At 37.9% G+C, this 23,825-nt stretch overlaps 1 protein-coding gene across 1 annotated transcript in view; it reads left to right on the top strand.

Annotated features, from left to right (window-relative positions):
- Positions 1 to 23,825, top strand: part of CFAP299 (cilia and flagella associated protein 299) — a 258,212-nt gene that overhangs the window by 63,199 nt on the left and 171,188 nt on the right. Inside the window, exon 3 of the mRNA XM_007425361.2 lies at positions 14,503 to 14,593. Coding sequence (XP_007425423.1) covers positions 14,503 to 14,593 — 91 coding nt within the window. The remainder of the gene's footprint in view (positions 1 to 14,502; positions 14,594 to 23,825) is intronic.

Below are 23,825 nucleotides of genomic sequence, written 5' to 3'. Positions count from 1 at the left end.
ATCAAGGAAGAAGGTGCTGACTTATGTTACTGGGAACTCTTTGTTGTATGAGACTTCCAAGAAACATTATGAAAAAATCTTGACATGTCGAAGGGTGTTGCTAAAAGGAGTTAACACTCTATGAAATTCCAGTTAAATTTAATTTAATCATTTCATTCCAGCTCCAGGTAGTTTTGAAAAGCAGTTATAGAGGCTCTTAACATGGAAACAATCTGAACTGGGTCCAGATTTCCAAGAATAATATTGACCTACCTCACTTAGAATCCAACAGTGAGTATGGGGTGCATTTGTGTTAAGACCCAAACATTCTGCTGGTTAGGCATTAGGTCAGGCCAGTGTCAATGATGCTAAGTCTTGTTGTGTGAAAGTGTACGAGCAGCAGCTCGCTTTCCACAGTTTCTACTGTGTATGCTTTCTGCTTCCCAGCACGTTTCTCTTTTCAGCTCTCTCTGCATCCCTTTTTCCCTAATTTGTGGTCAGCAAGACGAACGTTTCAGGTACATATTATCCAAGGAACATCTTGTGCTAAAGAGAAAATGCCAAGATGCAAAAGTTAGGTTTTGCTTTTTCTCAAATCTCTTAGAAGAAATCTTTGTGCTTTTTTAAAGGAAGGGCTGCTGTTTGTTTGCACAGCTTCTTCGAAACTCCTCCATTAGAATAAAAATTTGAAAATTGCTTAGGATTATTATTAGTTGTTACTAAGCCTTTCATTTACTACTCATCAGTATATAGTGCTTGAGCCTTTTAGTTGTAAAGGCATATTGTATCTTGTGTAGCAAAAGTGTGTGATAATATAACAGATATTTTCTGTCCCCGCCCAAGAGTAGACTAATATTATGACTTGATCTAAAGATGTTTATTTTTAAAAGTGCCTCTTATATGGTGTGATCCAAGGTTCATGTACTTCTGATACTTTTGATCTCTATACTTCTTAGATTTTGCTTAGTTATTTCTCCCAAACTGCTGAGAAAATATATTTATAGCTCCAAGGCTCCCCAAACCACAACCTTTGCCCACACGTATCTCTGAAAAGCAGATTTACCTTTAAAAAAATGTGTCCTTTAAAAACTGAGACGGCTTTAACAGCTGCCGAGAAAAATCTGAAGGTAATCCACTCCAGTATGGCTGAATGTCCATTTTGGTATCTTAAGATGAAATCTTTGAAATGTCACCTTTTAACCTATATATCAAAATGTTACAAGGAAATTAAACCCAGTTCTCACACTTGCAACAGTTTTTGGGAAAGGATCAATGATCAGAGTCTTCGTGTCACTTCCTGTTTTGTTTGTTGATATTTTAAAAATGTCCTTTCTCCAAAATGACAAGACAGTATTAGCTGTCTTGTCATTTATACCATGTAATTATCTTGAATGAAAATTACTTCCAGGAATGGTATCTATATTATATACAGCTACGGAGGTATCCTGTTTTATGTAACAATTATCTTTCTGAATCATGCCAAAGTAGCTAATCTGACATTCTGTTTCCAGTAATGGTCAGTCAAAATTTGTGGCCTGGCAGCAAAAACAACAGGGGGAAAGTGAGCATGAAAAACAGTTTTCCCTTGTTGCTTGTCTTCAGTCATCTGTTATTTTGGAGGCAAATCTGACCCTGTGAAACTTACTGTCTTGATACCTTAGTGTTCCAGGAGTATGATGAAGGGAGGGGTGAACTCCAATTCCCATTTTTTCTGGATGCTAAAGGCACTTCCATTCTTATTTCTACAGTATGAGTTATGTGTAAACTAGTTTCCCCAACCTGTGACCTCCAGATGTTGGACTAAAATCCTTATCATTCCCACTCATTGGCAGGATTGTAGTCCAACACTGTTAACAGGTACCAGGTTCAGGGATTCTCATTTAATAAAAAAGCAGATGATAGAATAGAGTGCTCTGTATCCAAAATACCTGGTATTTTATTACTATGAATTGGCTACTTTGTCTTGAATCCTACACAGCATTCAAGACAAAGTCCCCTCTTTAAATTAGCCCTGTTTCCTAGAGGTTCCTAACAAAGGTTAAGAATCACAATAAAACTTTTCATTTGAAGTATTTTTATGTTTTTAAGGTAAGTTAATGGGTTCTACCTAATGTTGAAGATAAGGTCCTCAAAATGCAACATTGGTTTATATGAGAAGAACTTGAGAACATAAGCAGTGCCCTACTGGTTGGACCCCTGGCCTATCTACTCCAGCAGTCTGTTCTCATAGTGGCCAACCAACTATAAAAGGAAGTCTCTGATGACCTTCAGAGGCAGTCACGCTGCCATCAAGGTTAATAGCCATTGATCCCCATGACTTCCATGAATTGGTACAACCCTTTCTTCAAGCCAGCCAAGCTGGTAGCCAGCACCACATCTCATGATAGTGAATTGCAAAATTTAATTACGTGATGTGTAAAAAGATTTTTCTTTTTGCCTATCCTGATTCTTTCAGGATTCAATTTCATTGGATAACCTCTGGTTCTAGTATTTTGGGAAAGGGAAAATAGCTTTTCCTTATCCACTTTACCCATACCATACATAATTGTGTACACCTCAACCATGTCCCCTCTCATTTGTCTCCTTTGGGACTAAAAAGCCCAAATGACACAGCCTTTCCTCATAGGGAAGCTGTTCCACCTCCTTGATCATTTGAGTTCTCCTCTTGAAACTTCTCTAGCTCCACTATATCCCTTTTGAGATGTAGCAACCAGAACTGCACACAGTATTCCAGAGGCAGTTGCTCCATTGATTTATCATAAGGGCATTATAATATTGGCAGCATCTCTATGGTCAGTACCACTTCTTAATATCCCTAACATGCTCTTGGCATTTTTATAGTTGACACCTTCATGAATTGTTTACCATTACTCCAAGATCTCTTTCTTCCGGTCACTACTAGTTCTGTTCCCATTAGTTTGTAAGAGTAGTTAGGGTTTTTGGCACCGATGTGCATCACTTTACCCTTTTATCTTTTTATTGATTTTATTGTGTTTTGTTTTGTTTTGTTTTGATTGTTGTGAGCTGCCCAGAGTTGTTGGGAGTCAGGCAGCATGCAAGTTTAATTGATTATTATCATGTGCAGAAAGCTCTTTGGAGCTCTTCACAGTCCCTTATTTTTACCACTCTGAACAATTTAGTGTCATCAACATTCTTGGCTATTTCACTAGTCATGCCTGATTCCAGATCATTTATATGATATGGTAATGCGTTTGAATAGCTCTTTTTGCACAGGTTATTTTACATATTGATTTTATTGTAGAAGATGTATTGATTTTTGGAGCTGCTTATGTTTTTTTTAATTGACCTTATTTGGTCAGTTTCTCAGGCTGCTCACTGTCAACTATTCTGGGCAACTGACTTAAACACATTAAAAGAACATAAAATACCAATAACAAGCAAACAACAAATATGTACTTCTTGAATTATATATAAGTGGTTTGGAAATAAGTGGGCATTGTACATTTTTATGATTGCAAACAAAAGATACTACAAAACTAGAAGGACAATCATTGCTCATCAAGGATACATTGGTATGAGGAACTGATTTTTCTTTTTATATTTGAATGAGCATTTTTCCACCAGGAGTCCCACTGGGACTGCATATACTGTTTTATATGCTTAATTCCTACGGTTAAATAAACTGGATTAAATATTAATAATGTAATTGTGTAATTGCTATATGTGTGTGTGTGTGCGTGCGTGCATGAGAGAGATACTAAAGAAACTAGTTTATATGTGCTTTAAAGAACTTTTCTTTTTCTCCTTTTTTCCTCTTTATTTGCATGCAAGAAGAAATAATAATAATAAAAAATCTTACTTTAAAAGCAAACAATGTGACAGCAGTATTTTTTTTAATGAACTTAGCCTAGAGCTGATAAAGTAACCTTTTCAAATTTTGTGAATATTGGAGAAATGACAGGACCACATTGCTGCTAGCTTGCTGTTGACTGTTTGTATGAATGCTGCCAATATTATGTCAGGTGTAGATTTCTCCTTGTCAGCCAAAGCTGTGATAACCATGGAAACTGTTCAAATAAAGTACATAAGCAGCTAAAATATTTTTTTGGGAAAAAAAAAACCCTACTCCTGACTTTTCAGAGTTTCACGTATGAAGTTGTAAGGGTAGTTTTTACAATTACTGTTCATTTTATTAAAGAATAAAGTACATGGGATTAAGGCCCCTTCAAAGGTATTTCCTGTACATTAGATTATGTAAGTAACAATCAAAAGTCTTACACCCCATTTCTCAATTGAACATGGGCCAAAAATGTCAAATGGTAAGAGTTTTAACTTTCTTTTAAAAAGTAACTTCCTAATCCAATTAGTCATTGTGAAGAGTAGCTCTTTCTTGACACAATCCACATACAAGAAGAGTGTTTGAAAGCTGATATTCTGCTTCTCTTGTATCTATAGAAAGTTCATTGCTACATATGTATGAAATTCCTCTACATTCAAGGTGCCTGTTTTTAAAACGTCAGTGAAAAGCACACTTGCAGGGACCAGCAGGCTCCACTCACTGTGAGGAAGTCAGTCCCAGCATGAACTTTCAGAGGAGAAGCATTATCTCAAGATATAGATGCAACTGTTTCATAGGACATGAGAAAAACAGTTATTGGGGAGTGATGCATGGTTTAGGGAACACAGAGTAGAGTTTGGACACCAGAAAATAGTCCCAACTTCTTTTAGGGAGTTTTATTTGTATTGGGGATGAGCAAATTGGGGGACAGAGAAGGCTGCACAACAAAGGGAGAAAGGGTTGGGTCAGGGGTGTTCATAGGTTGCGGTAAAAAAAAATAATAGTGCAATCAAAGGTCTGCCCATTTTTTATGTGTGACACACTGACCAGAGCTTTGATCACACCATGGTGGCCATTATCTTTCCACATCCTGTGGACACCCCTGAATTAGGTGTTGGTTGACTCTGATTGTCTGCTTTAGGACTTATGTTGCAAAATTTGTGTGTTCTGACATACCAGCAATTTTGGGAAATCATATTCCAAAAATTCAACAGTGCAATTAAGGGAAGCTGTAGAAGGCAGGGGGAAAAAAAAAAGCTTTCAAGTCCATTTGAGGTCCTAGATGCAAAGTTTCTAAACTCTTAATCTGTCCAAGGTTATTCCCATCACTTATAGAATCAAGGTATCTCATGTAATAGCTACAGTCATTTTAAAACCAGAATTCAATATATATCTATATTTTCTATAAAAATAATATACAGTACCCAATAAATGACATTGTATTTGAGTGCAATTAGTACTGTATATGATTAGTAATAGCTGTTATCACAGATGGTAATGAAAGTACAGATGATAATTAAAGTAATAGTAATAATAATAATAAATAATACACTAATACCGTATTAATACGAGTACACTAATACATTAAAAAAGGCAGAATTTCCTCAGTATGTTTGGGGGTGAACCTGGGGCATAGAGTCAGATACCACATTCTGAATAATAAGGATAAGCATCAGAATGCTTGGGTCTTTATAAATTGTACTCCAATTTTTAATTACATTTTTAAAGAAATAAGATTTTTAAATTTAATTTTAAATTAAATTAGGGGAGAAGGGTGGCATATAAATTTAATTAATAAATAAAAATAAATAAAAGTTTTATTTTTTGATTACAAAAAGAAAAATACATGAAAGTGGTTTAACAAAAAAAAATATGAAAAGAAATACAACAAAGAAAAAAAATAAGATTTTGAAAAGTTATCCTCAAATTCATCTTCCTTTTCTTTTATAAATCTTAATTATGTATTTATTGTTTTAATTTGATGTAAAATGTAAAGAGTCCCCCATTGCGGGGAGATGGGCAGGGATAAGTCTACTAAATAAATAATAAATAAATAAAATAAATCTCCCTGAGTATGTATGTATCTATGCATATAGGTATTACATTTGTATCCTGCCATAATCAATTCAACTCTCGGTAGCTTATATAGTAGAAAACAAATTTCAGACATCTACAAATAAGGTTTAAAGTGTGAAACAAAACTTCAGAACAGTGAAATCAGAGCAAAACAAAAAACAAAAGAGGGCCTTGAAAAGGTTAAAGCCCTCACTGGGACAGCTCGGTCTCCAAAATCTTCCTGAATACGCTCAGGGATTGTGCCAGTGGGATCTCTACAGGGAGACTGTTCCAAAAGATTGGCATTTTTCACAGGAAAGCGGTGCCTCCTTGCTTCAGATGTACCATTAGGAGTAGTTTTGCCCCAGATGATTTAATAGGCTGGGCTGATTCAAGCTGCAACAGGTGGTCCTGTAGGCATCCAGGTGCCAAACTATAGAAGGTTTTGTAGATTAAAACCAGCACTTTTGCACTGGAAGCTAATTGGTAGCCAGTACTGGACCCAGAGTATAGGTGTCAATTGTGGGGGGATCTTGATATTCCCAAAGTTTGGTTTTCACTTTGCAGATGTTTTATCACACTCCTCAGTCACAAATAAAATGTCTGCAGGATGAAAACCAGGCTCATCAAGAATCAACATTTCAACCCTAAGTATGTATGTTTTGCACTGGTGTAGAATGTTTCCAGTGATGGGAACCAGTTTACACATTCTATAGGCTGCTCTATTTTGGACTCACTGTAGTTTCCAAGTGTAGGCTAAACTGATGGTAATAAGTAGAGACTTACTGTGGGAGTAAATCCTGATGAAATCACTGGAAAGCCATTTTGAGTACACATCCATGGGATCACAACCCTTTATTGTCACCTTCCGAATTCTTTCTTGGGAGTAAGTCCTGGTGGACAACTTACATTTAAGCATGTATAGCCTATAAGAGTGAATTCCTTTTTCTGTCCTCTCCTTCATTGACAGCCATCTGCAGATGTGACTCCTCACCCTAAACCTACACAAAATAAAATTTTTGTCAAGTTTAAGATCTGGCACTTTTTCCAAATCCCGCTCTTCTCCAGAAGCCAAACTTAGAAGCTGCAGACTCAGCTATCAGTCACTCACCTGTGGGGTTCAGAAGAACACAGAATTGTAATTTCTGTCTCTCTCCCTCATGACAGATTAATATTAAAATAGTGTGGAACAACACTAAACCTGTTTCTTTTATTTTACATACTAGTCTTCCCCAAAGTGCTTGCTTCTGTATGAGCCTTTGGGGGGAAACCCACCATTCCACCTATCTATTTCAATATCTGTAGGCTACTAATGTCTGTATGTGTGAAAGGGAGAAATAACCCTGCCAACCTGCTAATTTATTTTATATATTATATGTTATGGAAATCCCCAAAAGTAATTAGATTGTGGTGGGGGATAACCCAGTAAGTCACCTTGCCTTGCTTCAGATGAACCTCTTCTATTGAACAACTCTTCTTTTCTTTGCTTACGTTAGCTACTCAAGAGAAAGAATGCCCTCCCATCATCCACCACTGCAGTTCCACGGGAACTTTCAAACTTCAGTCTTCTTATCCAGTCTCATCTATCGTGGCTGAAATCCCACCAGCCATGGGAAGCTTCCTGGCCTCAAGTTTCAGATGTTCCATCAGTACGACCATTTCTTTTTAAAAAGTGATTTGTGATGTTCCATCGTGCAAAGTTTGTTCATCTTGCAAACTTTGCTGCAACGCACCAGCCCTGTCCAGTTGGGACACTGTTCTCCACCATTATGGACAGTGCATCTCTCAATATCAATTTCTACACAACGTGAGGAGGAGGGCGCTCTTGAGAGACCTGGGGTTTGACATGGGGAGCAAAGCATAGGATTCTTTCATTTTTAATATGAACAGTTATTGTTGCTTTGGACACTTTTTACAACTAAACCTTGAAATGAACTTTAATAAGGTAACTCTCAAACCTAATGAAAACCTATGTTGGTTGCAAAGTACATTAGATTTTACTTTCTTAGTCTGAATCATACTTCCTCTCCCTTAAGAGCAGCCATACATGAAATATGGCATGCAATGAAGGAACACATTGTAGGTCCTTAAGCCTAAACTGGCATAAGGGCCATCTCTAGAGAAGGTGAATCATTCCCTTCATCACTTATGGAATGAGATTCTCTCATCCCTAGCCTAAAAAATTTTAAATGTGCATTGTTTCCTGATAACTCTTGACCCTTTGCATATGGCATTGTTCAGCCATGCCAATGAGCTGAATCAGCCCAGCTGGAAAAAACAGCTCCAGTTCTCTTTTTCCAGCTCAACTGTAAGCCTTTGGAAGTCCTATGTCACAGCAGTTGATCATTCTAGCAGATTTTGTTTGCGAGTTTTGTTTTGCATCCGGCAAACCAGTGATCTCCAGCGGTGTGCAAAAGGTTGTTCTGAGCATTGAAGTGTGTGCCCTGCTGATCTCATTTGAAGATCAGTAATGAATACATATGGCCTATGGAGTGAGGACTGTTTTGGAGCTGTTCTTCTGACAGCTGAGGATGAGATCTTTTAAAAATAAGTTCCATTCAAAAAAGCTCTATTCATGCTGCAGAAATGCTTGTGGAAACCAGTATGCAGAGACCAGCAATTTAAGGCATGGAAAGAAGAATTTCTATTTTACTAAGAAGTCGGTTGATAGTTCATCTGGAGTTTTTCCACTTAGCATTAACTAAGGGTCATTTTCATGGTATCTGTCTTATGCTGTTGGTTCATCAAAGCCTGTAAATATTAATGTGCTCTAGCTCCTCTTCCCTTTCCTTCTTGTCCCCCCTAATTTCCAAACCACATAAAAAGAAATTCAAACTTTGCAAATAAAACCATTCTTGGCTCAGGCTAATTGTGTATACAGCCTGAGTAATTGTTAGGCAATAACATTTGTGGCAAGTGTTCTTGAATATGTCAAAAGCTCACCTTCCACAATTGAAATGTTTAACTCAAACTAAATTATACACATGCATATGAACAGTTTATGCACGTACAAGCATGCATACAAACATTCCTTAAGCCCTCAGTGCCAGCTTTCTAAAATTCACATAAAGCAGTGTATTTTCTTTATTATTTAAGACAGTGTTTCTCAACCTTGGCAAATTTAAAATGTGTGGACTTCAACTTCCAGAACTCTGGGAGTTGAAGTCCACACATCTTAAAATTGTCAAGGTTGAGAAACACTGATTTAAGGTGCTGGTATTGACCTTCATGGTTTGGCACTTGACTACCTCCAATTAAAAAATAACTACCTCCAACTCACAAAATCCTTTAGGGAGAAACGTTTTTGAAGAACGGGGGTGGAGGGAGGAGCTAGAAGTCCCTGCTTTTCCATGGTGCTTTGAAATAGCTGCCTCCCTCCTTGCTGACCTTCAGGAAGATGTTGAAAATAGGGTTATTTTGGAGAACATTCTCCTAGCTTAAGAAGGTGCCATCTTCTTTCTTTCTTTCTTTCTTTCTTTCTTTCTTTCTTTCTTTCTTTCTTTCTTTCTTTCTTTCTTTCTTTCTTTCTTTCTTTCTTTCTTTCTTTCTTTCTTTCTTTCATATGTGGTTATTGTTGCTTTGTTTCTGGGATGTTATGATGTTATCTGTTAGTCATACCATAAATGTTTGTTTGTTTGTTTGTTTAATATATTATATGCTATGGAAGTCCCCAAAAGTAATTAGAATGTGGTGGGGGATAAGCCTAATAATTAATTAATTAAATCAGCTTCAGGCCAGTCCAGTTCTCAGGACCCTTGCGGTTAAGTTAGAGGAGGAATCGCTTGTTCTCATGGGAAAAAAAAATACAAAACAATGGATGATATATGTAAGTACTTGCTATTTTTATCTCATGTAGATAAAATAGGTCATGTAGATAAAAAGTATTTGCTCGGTGAATGTTTTTCTTGTGTAAACACCAGTCCTTTGGAGAGATTTGGTTACCATCTTTTAGAATGCCCACTAACTATATTGTACCGAAATCTCAGTACATTAACATTATTCACAGCACACAAACACACACATGTTGGTTAGTAACTCTGAAAGGGAACCAAGAAACATTCCTTTATACTTGAATAGACTGTCTCTAACCAGCATTCTCTATACTCCCACTGTGTTTGACTACAGTCGCTAGAATTCCCGGCTAACACGGTTAGTGGTTTTGCTGCCTGGGAATTCTGGCACTTGTAGTCTGAACATACCTAGAGAACTCCAGCTTGTAAATGGTTTATTTTAGTTTGTTATCAGCATATGGCTAATTCATATTTCGGAGGAAGATCAATGAGCATGTGAACATAGTTTAATTGTAAAATTTAGAGGTACCAGTGTTAGTCATAGGAGGAGAAAAAGCTGAAAGTAACAGTACATTTAAAAAAAAAATCAGATCAACAAAATAGTAAGTTTATCTATTCTCTGGATATTCCAGGGAGGCAGTAAGGAAGTGTACCTATATTGAAAAGTGCAATGTGGGCGCATAATGTTAGTTTAATTTAACTCTGGACCATATTGGATTTTTCAGATGCATTTTATTTTTCGACTCGCTGTGTGGTTGGGATACTTTGGCAATCATGGCCTGAAAATATGCCCAGGCTGTGTGACCTTGGCCCTGCTAAACTTTATAAAGGCATTAGATACTGTTGATTATCAAGAACAGTATGATTGACTATTAGATTTAGTGAGAACTATGGAAGTTGCATTTATGGTGGTTCCAGTTGCTCCTTCCCGGGGATTCTAGAATGATTATCCTTCATCCCAAAGTTATCCCAGCAACATAAATTACACAACCGGTTGCCTGGGGTCTAGTAAAAACATTGTGCAACAGAAACACATGGGACACAAAGGCACATGAGTTTATTTTGTTGATGTGGTGTTTTTAGTGGTTTCTTCAGAGTATCTTTCTGTATGGCAGGGACAACATGTGAGAACTAATCTTTGAGATTCAAGAGTCCATCTTTGTGCCAAACCGAAGTTTCAGATTGTAATTGTCTAGTAGTACCATCAATTCTATAGCCACAAGTCTGTTTTTGTGTTTTAACTATGGTTCTGTTTAATTTCTGTGTCACTGTTCTTAGCCTCCTTGGCCATTATGATTGACAGAAAGGGGGGATAGAAATTTAATAAATATAATAATACCTTTGTTGCCATTGGTCTTCATTTTTTCCCCATCATCACTTCTAACAGCAACAGAACCAGCATAAGACTAAAGTAAATTATTTGTTTCTCTTACTTTATATATATTTTATATGGAGTGTGGGAAAGTGGATAAAGCAAACGAAACAAACACCTGTAGCTTCCAGCATTCACGAATTCTGTCATCAGCAGCCTAAATCTTATACATAATGTAATTTTGATCATTGAGCATACTCGAATCTGAGATGACCTGGATCTCCAAAATGACCCAGGTCCCATCCATGTATTCCTTGTGGTCCACCGCTCTTACTAATCTTCCTATCTACTTAACTACCTACCTTCTATAAGAGATGGATGAACCCTGATGAATGTGGGGGATTCATGAGGAATTGAGTCCTGATAAAGAGATTGAGTCTCAGCCAAACAGACTTCATTACTGGAATGCAAAGTTAGCTGAAACAGCATGGAATAGATAAGCAAATGGTTACTAGGCTTATGCAGGTGCAAGGGTGCAGTTTGGGTGTGGTGGAACTGCACACTGTGCTACAAAACAGCTGCTATAGATAACGGACAAACCCTATAGCAGGTTGCTATGGAAATGCCATTATTATACACAGGTGCAAAGGTAAACCTTTAGGGGTTTTTCCACTTAGAAATATGTAAATGACCAAATGTGAATTCCCAGTGCAAATTCTGTGTGTAAAATGGACTACATAGGCTTGTTTGTATGTGTACAGGTACTCCTTGTTTAAGACGCTAATTGGGATTGGAAACTCCATCATTGAGCGACATGGTCGTAAGTTGAAAAACCATGTGACTGTGCCACTTAGCAAAGGCAGTTCTGGAAGTCCCATTTCCCATCAATAAGTGAGGACTGTGTGGGTCATTAAGCAAGGACCTCACATGACCATGACTTTCAACTTCCTGCTGGCTTCCCTGTTGACTTTGCTTGTAGGAAGCCAGCAGGGAAGGTCGCAAATCATGATCATGTGACTGTGGGGATGCCATAAGTACGAGGACTGGTCATAACTGCCAGTTGTTCAGCACCATTGTAAGTTTGAACAGTCGCTGAATGAATGGTCGTTAAATGAGGACTACCTGTGTTTGGGGTCCTTCACCTGGGAATGTTACTTAATGTCTCCTTGTGTGTCTGACCAAGACTCTGCAGACTCTTAATAAAGTTTTGGAGACTTTTAATCCATCTCCTGACTGAGTAGAGGAACAGAACCAAACCTCGCCATCCAGATGGCAGAGAAGGGAGAAGGGTGCTGGGTTTTTTAATCCGGCTAAATAAAGATTATTTTAATGAAAGCATGAATGGCAGTCTAACATGCTACAAAGCAAAGGATATAACCTGTATTTCCATCAAGACCTGTGGGGCCCACATAGATCACTGAGGCATTCTTAAAAAAAATGCTGATTGTGGTGTGTGTGTGTGTGTGTGTATTACAGTACTTTGTTTGCTTTCTGCTAAATAGGTACTTTGTGAATGACCACACTTGCCATGGCAACTGTTTTGTGAGAGTGCTATGACATGCTTTAAAAATTCAAAATGTACCCATTGATCCCAGAGGGTGAGGGACAACAGGCTTAAGGCCTTCCTGCTTGATTGCCATGTCATTGATTTGGGCTTCTTTCATTGATTTGAAGTGTGGTTCATGCAGAAGGTGTTTCTGGGGTCATGTTTTCTTGATGGTAAATGAAAATACAATCTCCCACATCACAGACAGAAGCTTTGGGTTATAGGAAGGGAAAGTATAAACATACAAATGTTAGAGTTATGTGGATTACATTGTAATTGCATACATAACTTGCTGGCTAATCATTAAAAACTGTTTTCAGTTTTCTTCTTATCAGTTTTGTCTGCATAGTGCCTTGAAAGGGTACGATCGTGTGAGTAAATTAGCAGAAGAATTGAGTGTTTACATAACCAGGAAAAGTGAATACTCTAGCACCTTTTTGCTTCCCTTCCCTTTCCCTTATTACACATATATTTTTAATGCATTCAATAATTTTAAATAACTTCTTTGTGGTATTTATTTTAACAAGCTTTCTCAGGTCACAGAGTGTTCAATACATTTACTCAAACAGAAGAAATGCGTAGTGGAAGTTAAAGAACCTGAATGGTTTTCCTCCTTTTAGTTATCACATCTCTCTTCCCTGTGAAAAATTCAGATGGCATAATACAAACATACAAAGCTCAGTTGTCATCTCCACAAATAGATTCCTCCTTCAGTTACTTCTTGTGGACATATGAAATTCTCTGGGCATGGAAAGTTCCCTTGTGTGACAAAGTACAGCATCCAACACGCCCAATCCTGCAGAGTAAAAAGGCTGCCATGCTTCCTTTGTTATACATTTTAAAGGAAGATCCTAATGCTTTGTAAAGCTTTGATCTGCAACTTCAGTTTGAAGGCATTTACACCAAATCTCCAAGTCTGATCAATGTTCTGAAACAGATCAATGATTTGGGTCAGATTGCTGAAAGAAATTGGATGGCTTTCAGCCTCGTTGGACTATTTGAAAAGATTAGGAAAATCTAATGGATCCAGTTGGACCCAACTTGAATCTCAGTGTGGAACCTAATCAATCTTCTGAATTGATTTGAATTCTCAAATCTGGTGAAATGAGCAATCTACACTGAATCAGTGATTCAAATTGAATTGGAGCCAGTCTACGCATCCCTGGTACTTATCTGCCTCCACAATGGTTTACTGCTACTTCTAAATCCAGGCCTAAGGGTTGCATTTCTAGGAAAGGACAAAGGCCCCCTTCTAGAGGTTTCCTTCTATCTCCTAAAGAATCAGAAAAGTATACCTGTATATAGTCTGTCACAAAGGTAAGAACCCATGCTAGGCCAAAAGTCTAAATAAGTTTCAAATTTGATTTATTAAAACAGCCAGCAAAGAGGAATCTGAAATGGTCAGTTGCTATTGAAGATGAAACAAACATACATTTTCTAACTAAAAGTTATTGGACTTTGTTTCACATATTCACCTTGAGGAAACTTATGGGCCAATTCCCTGGAACTCCCTTGAAGGGTCTGTCTTTACCCTTCACAAAGCAAGTTCATTTAATAGGGTTTTTAAATGTTTTCTAGAATGGTTTTAGGTGGGACATTTAAACTGATGAATAAATAACTTGGATGACCTGATCAATGATTTTCTAAGTGATTCTTGCAAAATCTTATTTAGAAGAAATAGGGATTAAGTTTAATAATCAAGCATTTATAGAAAAGCCCTTTTAATGGATAGATCCACACATTACAGTAAGCCCTTCTTTATTTTAATCATAATGTTTGACTAAGTCACAGATGGCTGAGTTCACACACAAGCTGTAATGGCTAGGCATAAGCCAGAGTCAATCTTATGGCTTCATGCGACATGAAAACCAAATTTGTTAACTTGGTTTGGAACTCTGGTGTTGATAAATCCTCTGGCGCTGTCAAGACATGTTAATCAGATTTTCTTTGCCTTTTAGGTGGTTCTTTGGATCAAGAAGAATGTAAAGATAAAAACTGTGCTCTGCTTTTTCCTTTCTAGAATTCTGTCAAGTGCTGGGAAAGAGCTGAAAGATAATTTTCTGAAGACATTGGCAGAGAGGGAGGAAGCCAACCGTAATGGGAAAATGTCTGTGAGTAAATTTGAAAAGAAAGTTTTATAAACAGTGTACGATTATGATGAAAATCTACCATCCAGACCCTGGAACTATGAACTGTCTATATCAGAATGTTAAATCAGACAAAACTTTTGAATTTCCTATAGAAGAAAGTTCTGGGGAAGGTTTAGAAAGAGTCACTGGGAATTGGGGTGGGCATATAAATTTAATAATGTATTGATGTTGTTGTTATTATGGCACAAGTTGAATAAAGATTGTGTGAAAACATGGAGAGATTGTATAGTACAGAGTCTCCCCTCCCAATAGATTAAAGGTCTGCAGGTTTTTCAAGCCAGCTGGCAGTGTTGTGCATGGGTACCAAAATATTAAAAATAAAAATAAACAAAGTCTTGCAAGGCTTCATGTGAAAAACAGCGATCTTACAAGATTTCAACAATTATTTAAACATTAAAGATTAGTGGGAACCATTCAAGAGCATCGTAGGCAGGGTGGACTTGTCAGATATCCTGTTGACAGTGACCACTGAATTCAGTCATATTCATATGAGAGGATCTCTCTTTGTTGCTGAAGATTTGGAGAATGAGGGATATTAGTAAAATTATATTGTGGAAGACTTCATCACAGGTTCCAACAATGACCTTTGTAGAGGACTATATGTATGGGGAAATGAGGCAAATTTTCATATATTCCAACTCATATATTCATCAACTATAAATAGATATGTGGAAAGTTGTGCACAATGGCTGAGTCACACTTTCTAATGTGTTGTTTTAACACTATTAATATTTGAACCATGATTGTGCTTGAATATGGTGGTTCAGTATGGGTCCTCCTGCAATAGTAATCCTGCTTTCAAGGTTACTTGGACTCTCATATACAGGGGCAATTTTCAGAAGAGCCATCACCGATCAAATTACTGTGGTCATAGCAGGTGATCTTTAGACCAATTGTTGAGACAAATAGAAAACACTGTCTAAATGTCAGTAAAAGTACTTAAAAGGTCACATACAAAGTGGTTATAAGAACATAAAAATGCTGAGGCTGAATTAGACCAAGAGCCCATCTAGTCTAGCATTCTGTGTTAGACGGTAGTCAGCCAGCAGGGCAGAAGCCATTATCTTCTTCCATTACTGTCTCCCTGTACCTGATCTTCATCGTTTTCTTCCTGGGATTCAGGAGGCAGCAAAATGCCGTCAACACTAGTCAACATTGATACTCCAATGGAGCCAATGTGGTTAAACTGGTGTATTGGGACTGGGGAGGCTCAGGTTCAAAGTCCAGCTTCAGATATGGAAACTCACTGGGTGACTTAGCCAGTCCTCCTCTTTCAATAAAGCTGCTACTGTAGGGATAAAATGAAGGGAGATCTCAGTATAAGCTGACTTTAGCACTTGGAGGAAAGGTAGGATATAAATCTAACAAATAATAGGCCCATTCCCTTTTTAAAATCACCTGAATTGGTCTTCATCACCCCATTGGTGGTGGCTAAGTCCGTTTTCACTGTGTAATAAAAGTCAGGAGCTGGGCAATCCAGAGGTAACAGTCAACACTGGTATTGAGGTTCCTTCTGGTGCACCATCCCCTGTGGGCCCAGGTTTGTTCTTTCTGGGAAGTCTGCAGGGCACTGAATGACATACATAGTATGACTTCAGTTCGGGGTGGCAGAGAAAGTCAGAGCGATCGCAAGGAGAGCCTTGTGTGTAGAGAGCTAGAAGAAACTGCAGAGCCCTGAGCCAATCGTCCATTCTTCTGAGAGCCCCATCAGGCTTTTATTAGTGACCAGCATCTTGGCTGGGTTCTATCTTGGCATACCGGTGGTCAGTGGAACTAAAAATATACAAAGATACCACGCTGTGATTATTTCATAATTACTTCATAATTGCTGGATATATGCCATTTGAGACATTTGGAAGGGGCTTTTATTGTGGAATAAATGGTTGTTGGAGTTCGGACAGGTCTCCTCTTTATTACAGTTTAATATAATAAAGCCTATTAGAGTTTATAGAGTTTATTTATGCTGCTGATTATATGGTGTGTCTATTTGTGCATATGTGCATAATCATCCTCTGTCTATCTGTCTGTCCGTCCATCAGTCCATCCGTCCATCCATCCATCTTCTAAGTGTATATAAATATATCTGTCAAGCCACCCAGAGCCATTTGGTATTGGCAACATCTGAATTAGTATATTGAATAAAACGCATCTGTGTGGGAATATATGTACTCGCTTACATGCAGAAATTGTATGTGCAACTTCAGAAATGGGCAGGAGGTAGCTTGGGATTTGCTAAAATAACACTACGTGTTTGTGATAAATAGGGGGGTGTTTCCAACTTGCATTAATGTAATCCCTAGCGGCATCATAATACATTTTTGCTACCTAAATTTGGCTATTGGAAGGAAGAAAGCCAGCATCACCAGGAGTGCAGCTTCATGAGAAAAAATGTATGTGCGGTTCTGCTCGTGTGCTAAAATCCAATTTAGAGAATCTGCTTAGAGATTTTGCTTATTCCTACTGAATGCATTCATTGTACTCACGGCTCTGATTGGCCCATCACTGGGCTTAATTAAAACCAAAACCAAAATAGATCAGTCAGATTTGAAATCTGCCCATCTGTCCTTTAAATAATTCATGAAGAGTTCTTTTACATAGTCACTGTGGCTTGCAAATCTTCTGTATGTACTTTCAAATAATATGCAAGTTGATTTTCAGTCTGTTTTTCAGAACAAACCTGGGACACCCTTTCATATATTGATAAAACTTCAGGGATATTTTTCTTTAATGGAATTGTGCAAATGGAGCTAAACAGATTACAACTTGGATTATTAGTAACATATAAGAATAAACAATATGAGTTTATTGCTTTATCTTCCATGTGTTGCCATATGTTCAGCAATCTTGTAGTCTATCTGAATGCTTCAGATGTATAAAACTACATATTTCTATAAGTTGATACGAGATATTTTATAATTAGTTTCAGTGTGGTTAACGTTAGTTAGGAAGTAGAACAAGGAGCCTCCAGCAGAGGGAACAGAAGTAAAAATAACAGTGATGGAATTTAGGATGAAACTAAATTGAGGGAATGCTGGAAGGAGTATTTTAGAGATTTGCATGGTAATGATTGTGGTAGTAGGACTGAAACTAATGTTATAAATATTAGTATTAGAGAAAAAAATTGATGAAAGGGAAGTTAGACATGCCATGACAATAAGGCTGAAGATGCAGAAGGTATAACTGGAGAAATGTTAAAATAAGGGTGCAGTTTGCTTATGGGGTGTCTGGGCAACTTGTTTAATGTATGTATGAAAACAACCTCTTGCCTAATGATTGGAAGAATGCTTTTATTGTTCCCTTGTACAAAAGGTAGCAAGAGTGAGTGCAAAAACTACAAGGGTATTCATTTGTTAAGAGGGCCTGGAATGCTGTTTGGCAGAATTCTGATTGTAAGAGTATGAGAGGGGTCACTGAGCAAAATTTGGGAAGTGTAGGGTGGCTGGGTAGGAAATATGGAGGCAATAGGCTGGAATTATGGAACATTTTGTACAAATGTGGAGTTGAAGGTTGGCTGTTGAATGGTTAAAAGCAATATAATGGAAGAAAAGCATATGTGAGAATAAATGGAATACTTGAATGGATTGGGAGAGAACACAGCGTAATGCAAGAAGGTGTGATGTCGCCTTGTTTTTTTTGAATGATTTATGGACAAATATATACATAATGCACGCAATAAAGTTAGAGGTGTCTTTGTTGGGTGTGTGCAGATTACATGAACTTTTGTATGCTGGTGAAGCCATGTTGTTGGCTGAGAACCCAAATGATTTGCAGCAAATGGTATAATATTTGATGAGACAAAAATATAGAACTGAAAATGTCTCAGAAACCTAGGGGGTTGCATTTGACAGAGAAAAATAGAATGATTGATTATAGATTCTACATCAATGGCGAAAAAGTAGAACGTTGATGAATGTGTGCGCTTTGGTAGAACGTTAACTAAACATGGGAAAATGGGTATGAAACGGTGAAGGCTTATGAGTGTTGGTAGAAAGGTGGTGAGAATTAATATTTGTTGAAAGAAGAGACAATAGTTTCTGTAAGTTTCTGCCCAACTTTCTTATATGGAACTCACAGTTGTACATGCCAGGAGAAAGTAAGTTCAGTGCAATGGAAACAGGTTTCTCTTGACATGTGTGTGGTAAAACAAAGATAGGGTAAAAAGGACATGGCTGCTGAATGAAGGTGGATTGAACCGAAAAATTGAATGACTGGAATGAAAGAAATATATTGAGGTGGCTTGACCATATCAAGTGAATAAATGAGGATCAAATTGGAAAACAAATATACAAAGGTGGAGTGAATAGATTGAGAGGAAAGGGGAGACTGAGAAGATTGTGTTTGGGTCGGTTTGAGGAGACCCTCAAAAAGACAGATGTTAGAAATTTAAAGAGCAAAAAGTAATGTATGAAAACAATGTATTTATATGTTCTTATCTCGGGCCTTTAATTTCTTTGGTTTACTATTTCCTAATTTTTTTTGCATTTGTATAACATACTTATCCTGAAAAAGAATAATGTGATGGATAGGTATGGATGGATGTAATTAGTCTTTTCAATATCAAGAGTTAATAGGATGCTAGTGGAATCTTTGGTTGACATAACAAATAGCTTTTCATTTGTTAGTTTGACTAATTAATGAATTTGTATGGCAGTGAGATCTAAGGGAGCAAATTACCAACAATATTGCTTGAATGATTAAGAAATAATCTAAATGAAATCTGCTTTATGCTTAACTGGAGCTATAATTAAAAGATTAGTCTGAGCTTGGGTAGCTATAGATAGATATAACCCTTGATAAAAACAATGGCTACATTAAACTGCCAGGGAGTATTTTGTAGCCTATCCAGTAGGTTAGCTGTTCTGGCTGAATTGTGAGTGGAACAAAGTTCTACTTTCAGAGACAGAGAATGAAAATGGTCACCCTTCTAAAATACTTTTTGAATTCAGAATATTTGGCATTCTTTGAAAAAGCTGCCTCTTTCACACTTCACCAGGACCATCATCTCAGCAGGAGGTAGTTGAATGCTTACCTATTTTTTTTTTAAAAGCTCAGTTTTCTAAAATGTTAGTTCTGCAGCTTATTGTGTTGAAGAGGTACAGTGTGGTATGCCTCTTCAACAAAGGGCTGAGAGTGAAATAAACTTGTTAACTGTATAAAATCCTAGTGTTGTTTTCTAGCAGTCTTATTTTAAAATTTGAATTCATAGGAAATGCATTATTTTGTTCTTTTCCCATTAAAAAATAAGTATAAGTTGGGGAAAAGAGCCCTAAAATTATTAAATACTGAAAGCTATATCCAAAAAATTAAGATATCAGATGGGGGTTGGAAGGTAGAGGGACAAAGGGGTAATGGTGAGGAATCAGAAATTAAAAGTGTATACAAGTATACAGTATATCCAAGATCTACCTTATTTAAGTTATTCCCAAATAATATGTGGTCTAGTCATCAAATGATTAAAAGAAACATAGATGGCCAGAAGAGAAACATTTCACAAATGCCTTTTTCTTCAAATTAATAGACTGATTTACAGATATTTGGTCAAATCGTTGTTAATCCTCAGTTTACACAATGCTCATATTTACAATATAGTTGAAAGTTTACTATGTCCACAATTAATTAGCATTGACTGACCTTGGCATTGTGTCCATGAAAGTAGTGTAGAAACATGGTTCTGGGGGAAGAAAATGAGTGTGAATTGGGTTGTTTGTAACACCAACAATTTCCTAGGTTGAAATTCTTTGAAAGCAAAGATTACGTTGTATATCATTGCAAATAGTCTTTTGGACGTGACATTATGGTATTTTGCTATCTTCTACATTTCATCAAGTTTTTATAGGCGTTGCTGCAAAAGGAAAAAAAAAGGAAGCATTGTCAAAATGTTTATTTCCCTTCTGATTGAACTCATATTGGTGAAATTAATGATTTCCCTGCAGAGTTTATATCAGTCATGTGGGTAATCACAATTTAATTTCAAACAAATACCTTTTATGCCTGCAGTATAAAGCACATACTAGATTTTAGTTCTTTGCATAGTGTAAAATGTAATTAAACTTTGTATTTCCTGGAAATAGCTGTGATATATATAAATAATTCTTTCTCCCTTGCTTCAAGGTACAGAGGTAACAAGGAGGTTTCACAAGAAATGGTGTTTCAGCAGCTTAAATATCTTACCTTTGCCAGAAGGTTGTTTATGGGTTTTATTAAAAAATAATATTTTGCTTGCAGTCTCTCTCCCTCCCTACCCCCCAATGTTATTTCTTTTTCCTTTTCTGGCTTTTTAAAAATTATTTTTTACACGCTCCCTGAAGGAAAAAATAGGCTAGAACAAGTTACATTCTTGATTTGCAGAGTTGAACTGAAATGAACTTGCAAGCTACTTCGGCCATATTTGAGAAAAGAAAACCTAGAATTGTCAGTCTGAGGTTTTGGAAGGAAAGACAAAGCAAGTTGAATCAAGAATTACCTCTGAAGTTGCCCTTGCAAGGCAGAGCTTCATGCGGTGACTCATTCCTGAGCAAGGGAAGGTGGAAAACCAGGTTAGAGAAGGTCAGGTGGTAAATGAGCATCTAGGCCACATGTGGCTCCTTGCCCTTTTCTGCAATATTCAGGGATCCCCAAGACCATATTATCAAATTGCAAAAAATTGGTTCCCTCCACCACCACTTTTTTGGGGGAAAAAAAATCACAGGTAAAATGGGCACATGAAGTGAAGTCTTTGGTAGGCTTAACAAACCTGGCTGATTTAAAAAACAAAACACTTTGTAACTTCTCTTCCAGTAAAAGCAGGATGAAAATTCCACTTTTGAAGACTAGTGACATTGTCCCATCTCTACAATGCTGTGTAGCTCTTGAAGGGTGAAAGATATTGTGGGGGAAAAAAGGAAGGAAGGATGAGTACTGGAGTTGTAGTCCCAACACCAAATTGTGTTCTGTAGAGCCCACAGTCTGTGAGAACTTAATGGGATTTGTGAAAGTCTAAGGGGATGGGGGGAAGTTCACTCAAACACTGCCAGTTTTCTATCTCTAGAGCTTTGCCTCTTGACCAGAGCTTCTGGGATTTTTTTTTTTTTTAAATTAACAGGTGCCGTGGCCCCCGAAAGTTTGAAAATACTGGTCTAGAGCAACGAAGGCTGTCAGGATAAGTTTGCTCCTTCAAGTGAACCCATCCAATTAACAACATATGCTGTTCTTATCCCTGGTCCTTATCAGGAGATAGATCTCGCATCTCACTTTTTTCTGCCTTCTCATGCCTTGCTTCATTTCAGTTTCCCAGCTTGCCTTGACTCATTCTGAGGTCGTTGTGCCCTAGTTTGGCAGTAACGTGGTCTGACGGCAACATTCTGTGTACCAGAGTTAATCTGCATTGCAGATGTTGGAGAAACAGTTCTGGAGATGCAGTTCAAGGAATAGGCTGCACAGTAGGATTCACAGTAGGTAGCCCACATATGAGGCTTCATTTTAAAATGTCACACTGAGCACAGGAAAGCATCATGAAGACCATTCCCATCTAATAAGGACACAAAAAGAGATGGAAGGGGTCCGGCCATACGATCATCTCATTCTGCATTCTGTCTCATACAGTGGCCAAGATGACTGTTTGGAAAGTTCAAAAGCCTGGAGTGGAGGATAAGAGCTACGTACAGTTCATATCCAATTACTAATATTAGTAGCCATTTAGAGCCTGATTTTACATATTTATTTATTTATCCAGTTTCAAGGCCTCTCAACTCCTTGATGATTCCAGGTGACTTACAGATAAAAAGAAATATATATATATATATATATATATATATATATATATATATAGTATTTTTATATATATATAATAAATAAATAAATAAAGTAAGTCACAACCAACCTAAAGACATTAAGTATAAACTAACTATAACTAACTCTGTCAATCAGTTCAGTCCTCTTTAAAACCATGCAACCATATAAATTGGTGCTGGTTAATGCAGCCTTGAGAGAAGGACTTGTCTCCAGACATCCCATTAAGTTATTGAGAAGGTGGTTGCGCTGCAGCTGGAGAGAACCCTGGAGAAAACAGATTATCTGGACCCCTTCCAGACAGGTTTCAGGCCTAGACATGGGACTGAAATGGTATTAATTGAACTTATGTGTGCCCTCTGGCAGGAGCGGGATGAGTACTACATCCATCCTTGCTCTTCTTGACTTCTCAGTGGCTTGATACCATCAATCAGGTATCAGGGATTAGGTATGTGGAACATGGTCTTGCACTGGTTCCCCTCCTTCCTCTGGGGTATGTTCCAGTAGGTGTGAATGGGAGGGGTGGGTGGGGCCAGCCCACAGCCCTTGCTTTGCGGGGTGCCACAGCACTAACGCTCTCTGTTCCTGTTGAACATCTACATGAAGCCACTGGGTAAGGTCATTTGACAGCAGAGGTTGAGGTATTAATCAGTATCCTGATGATAGGTAATTGTACATCTCCATCCTGGGTTAACCAAACAATGCCATGGAGGTTCTGTTCCGGGGTCTGGAGGCTGAGAGGTTCTGGATGGAAGGAACAGGCTTCAGCTCAATCTTACCAAGACTGAGTGGCTTGGGTTTTAGAGCCTCCAGGTCCAGAGATATTGTATCTTTAGTTCTGGATGGGATTGCACTATCCCAGGTAGCATCACTATGAAAGTTGGGAGTCCTCCTGAACTCATGGCTCCTTTTCAAAGAGTAGGTGACAGTCATGGCTGGGGGGCTATTACACAGCTTCATGCTGTGTGCCAATTGTGCACTTTCCTGGATTGTGAGGCACTCCACAAGTCACTCATGTTTTGATCACCTCTCATATGAACTACTGCAAAGTGTTCTACCAGGGGTTGAAGAACATCTGGAAATCCAGTTGGTCCAGAATGTGGCAATATGCAAGTATGGGCATCTCTCGATTTGCCCATGTTACACCTTTGTCACATGTGCTGCACAGGATCCGAATAGATTTCCTGGTGCGATTCAAGGTGCTGGTTGTCACCTATAAATCCCTTCATGTCCCGGGGCCAGGACACTTGAAGGACAGCCTCTCTCCAGTTGTTTCTACCTGTTCTATTAAATCTGGCAGGAGGGGCATGCTTTGGGTCTGGTCAGTTAAGGAATGCCATCTTGTGGGATTCAGGAAGTGCACCTCTGGAACATTTTACCGCCCGAGATCAGATTGTTCTCAACTCTGCTAGGAAAGTGTTAAGAC

The sequence above is a fragment of the Python bivittatus genome, unplaced genomic scaffold, assembly GCF_059951505.1.
Source record: "Python bivittatus isolate LINGU-HERP-01145 unplaced genomic scaffold, Pbiv_v1 ctg000070_np1212, whole genome shotgun sequence".
NCBI classification, from domain to species: domain Eukaryota; kingdom Metazoa; phylum Chordata; class Lepidosauria; order Squamata; family Pythonidae; genus Python; species Python bivittatus.
Note: the sequence above shows the minus strand (reverse complement) of the source record. Positions and strands in the feature narration are given on the sequence as shown.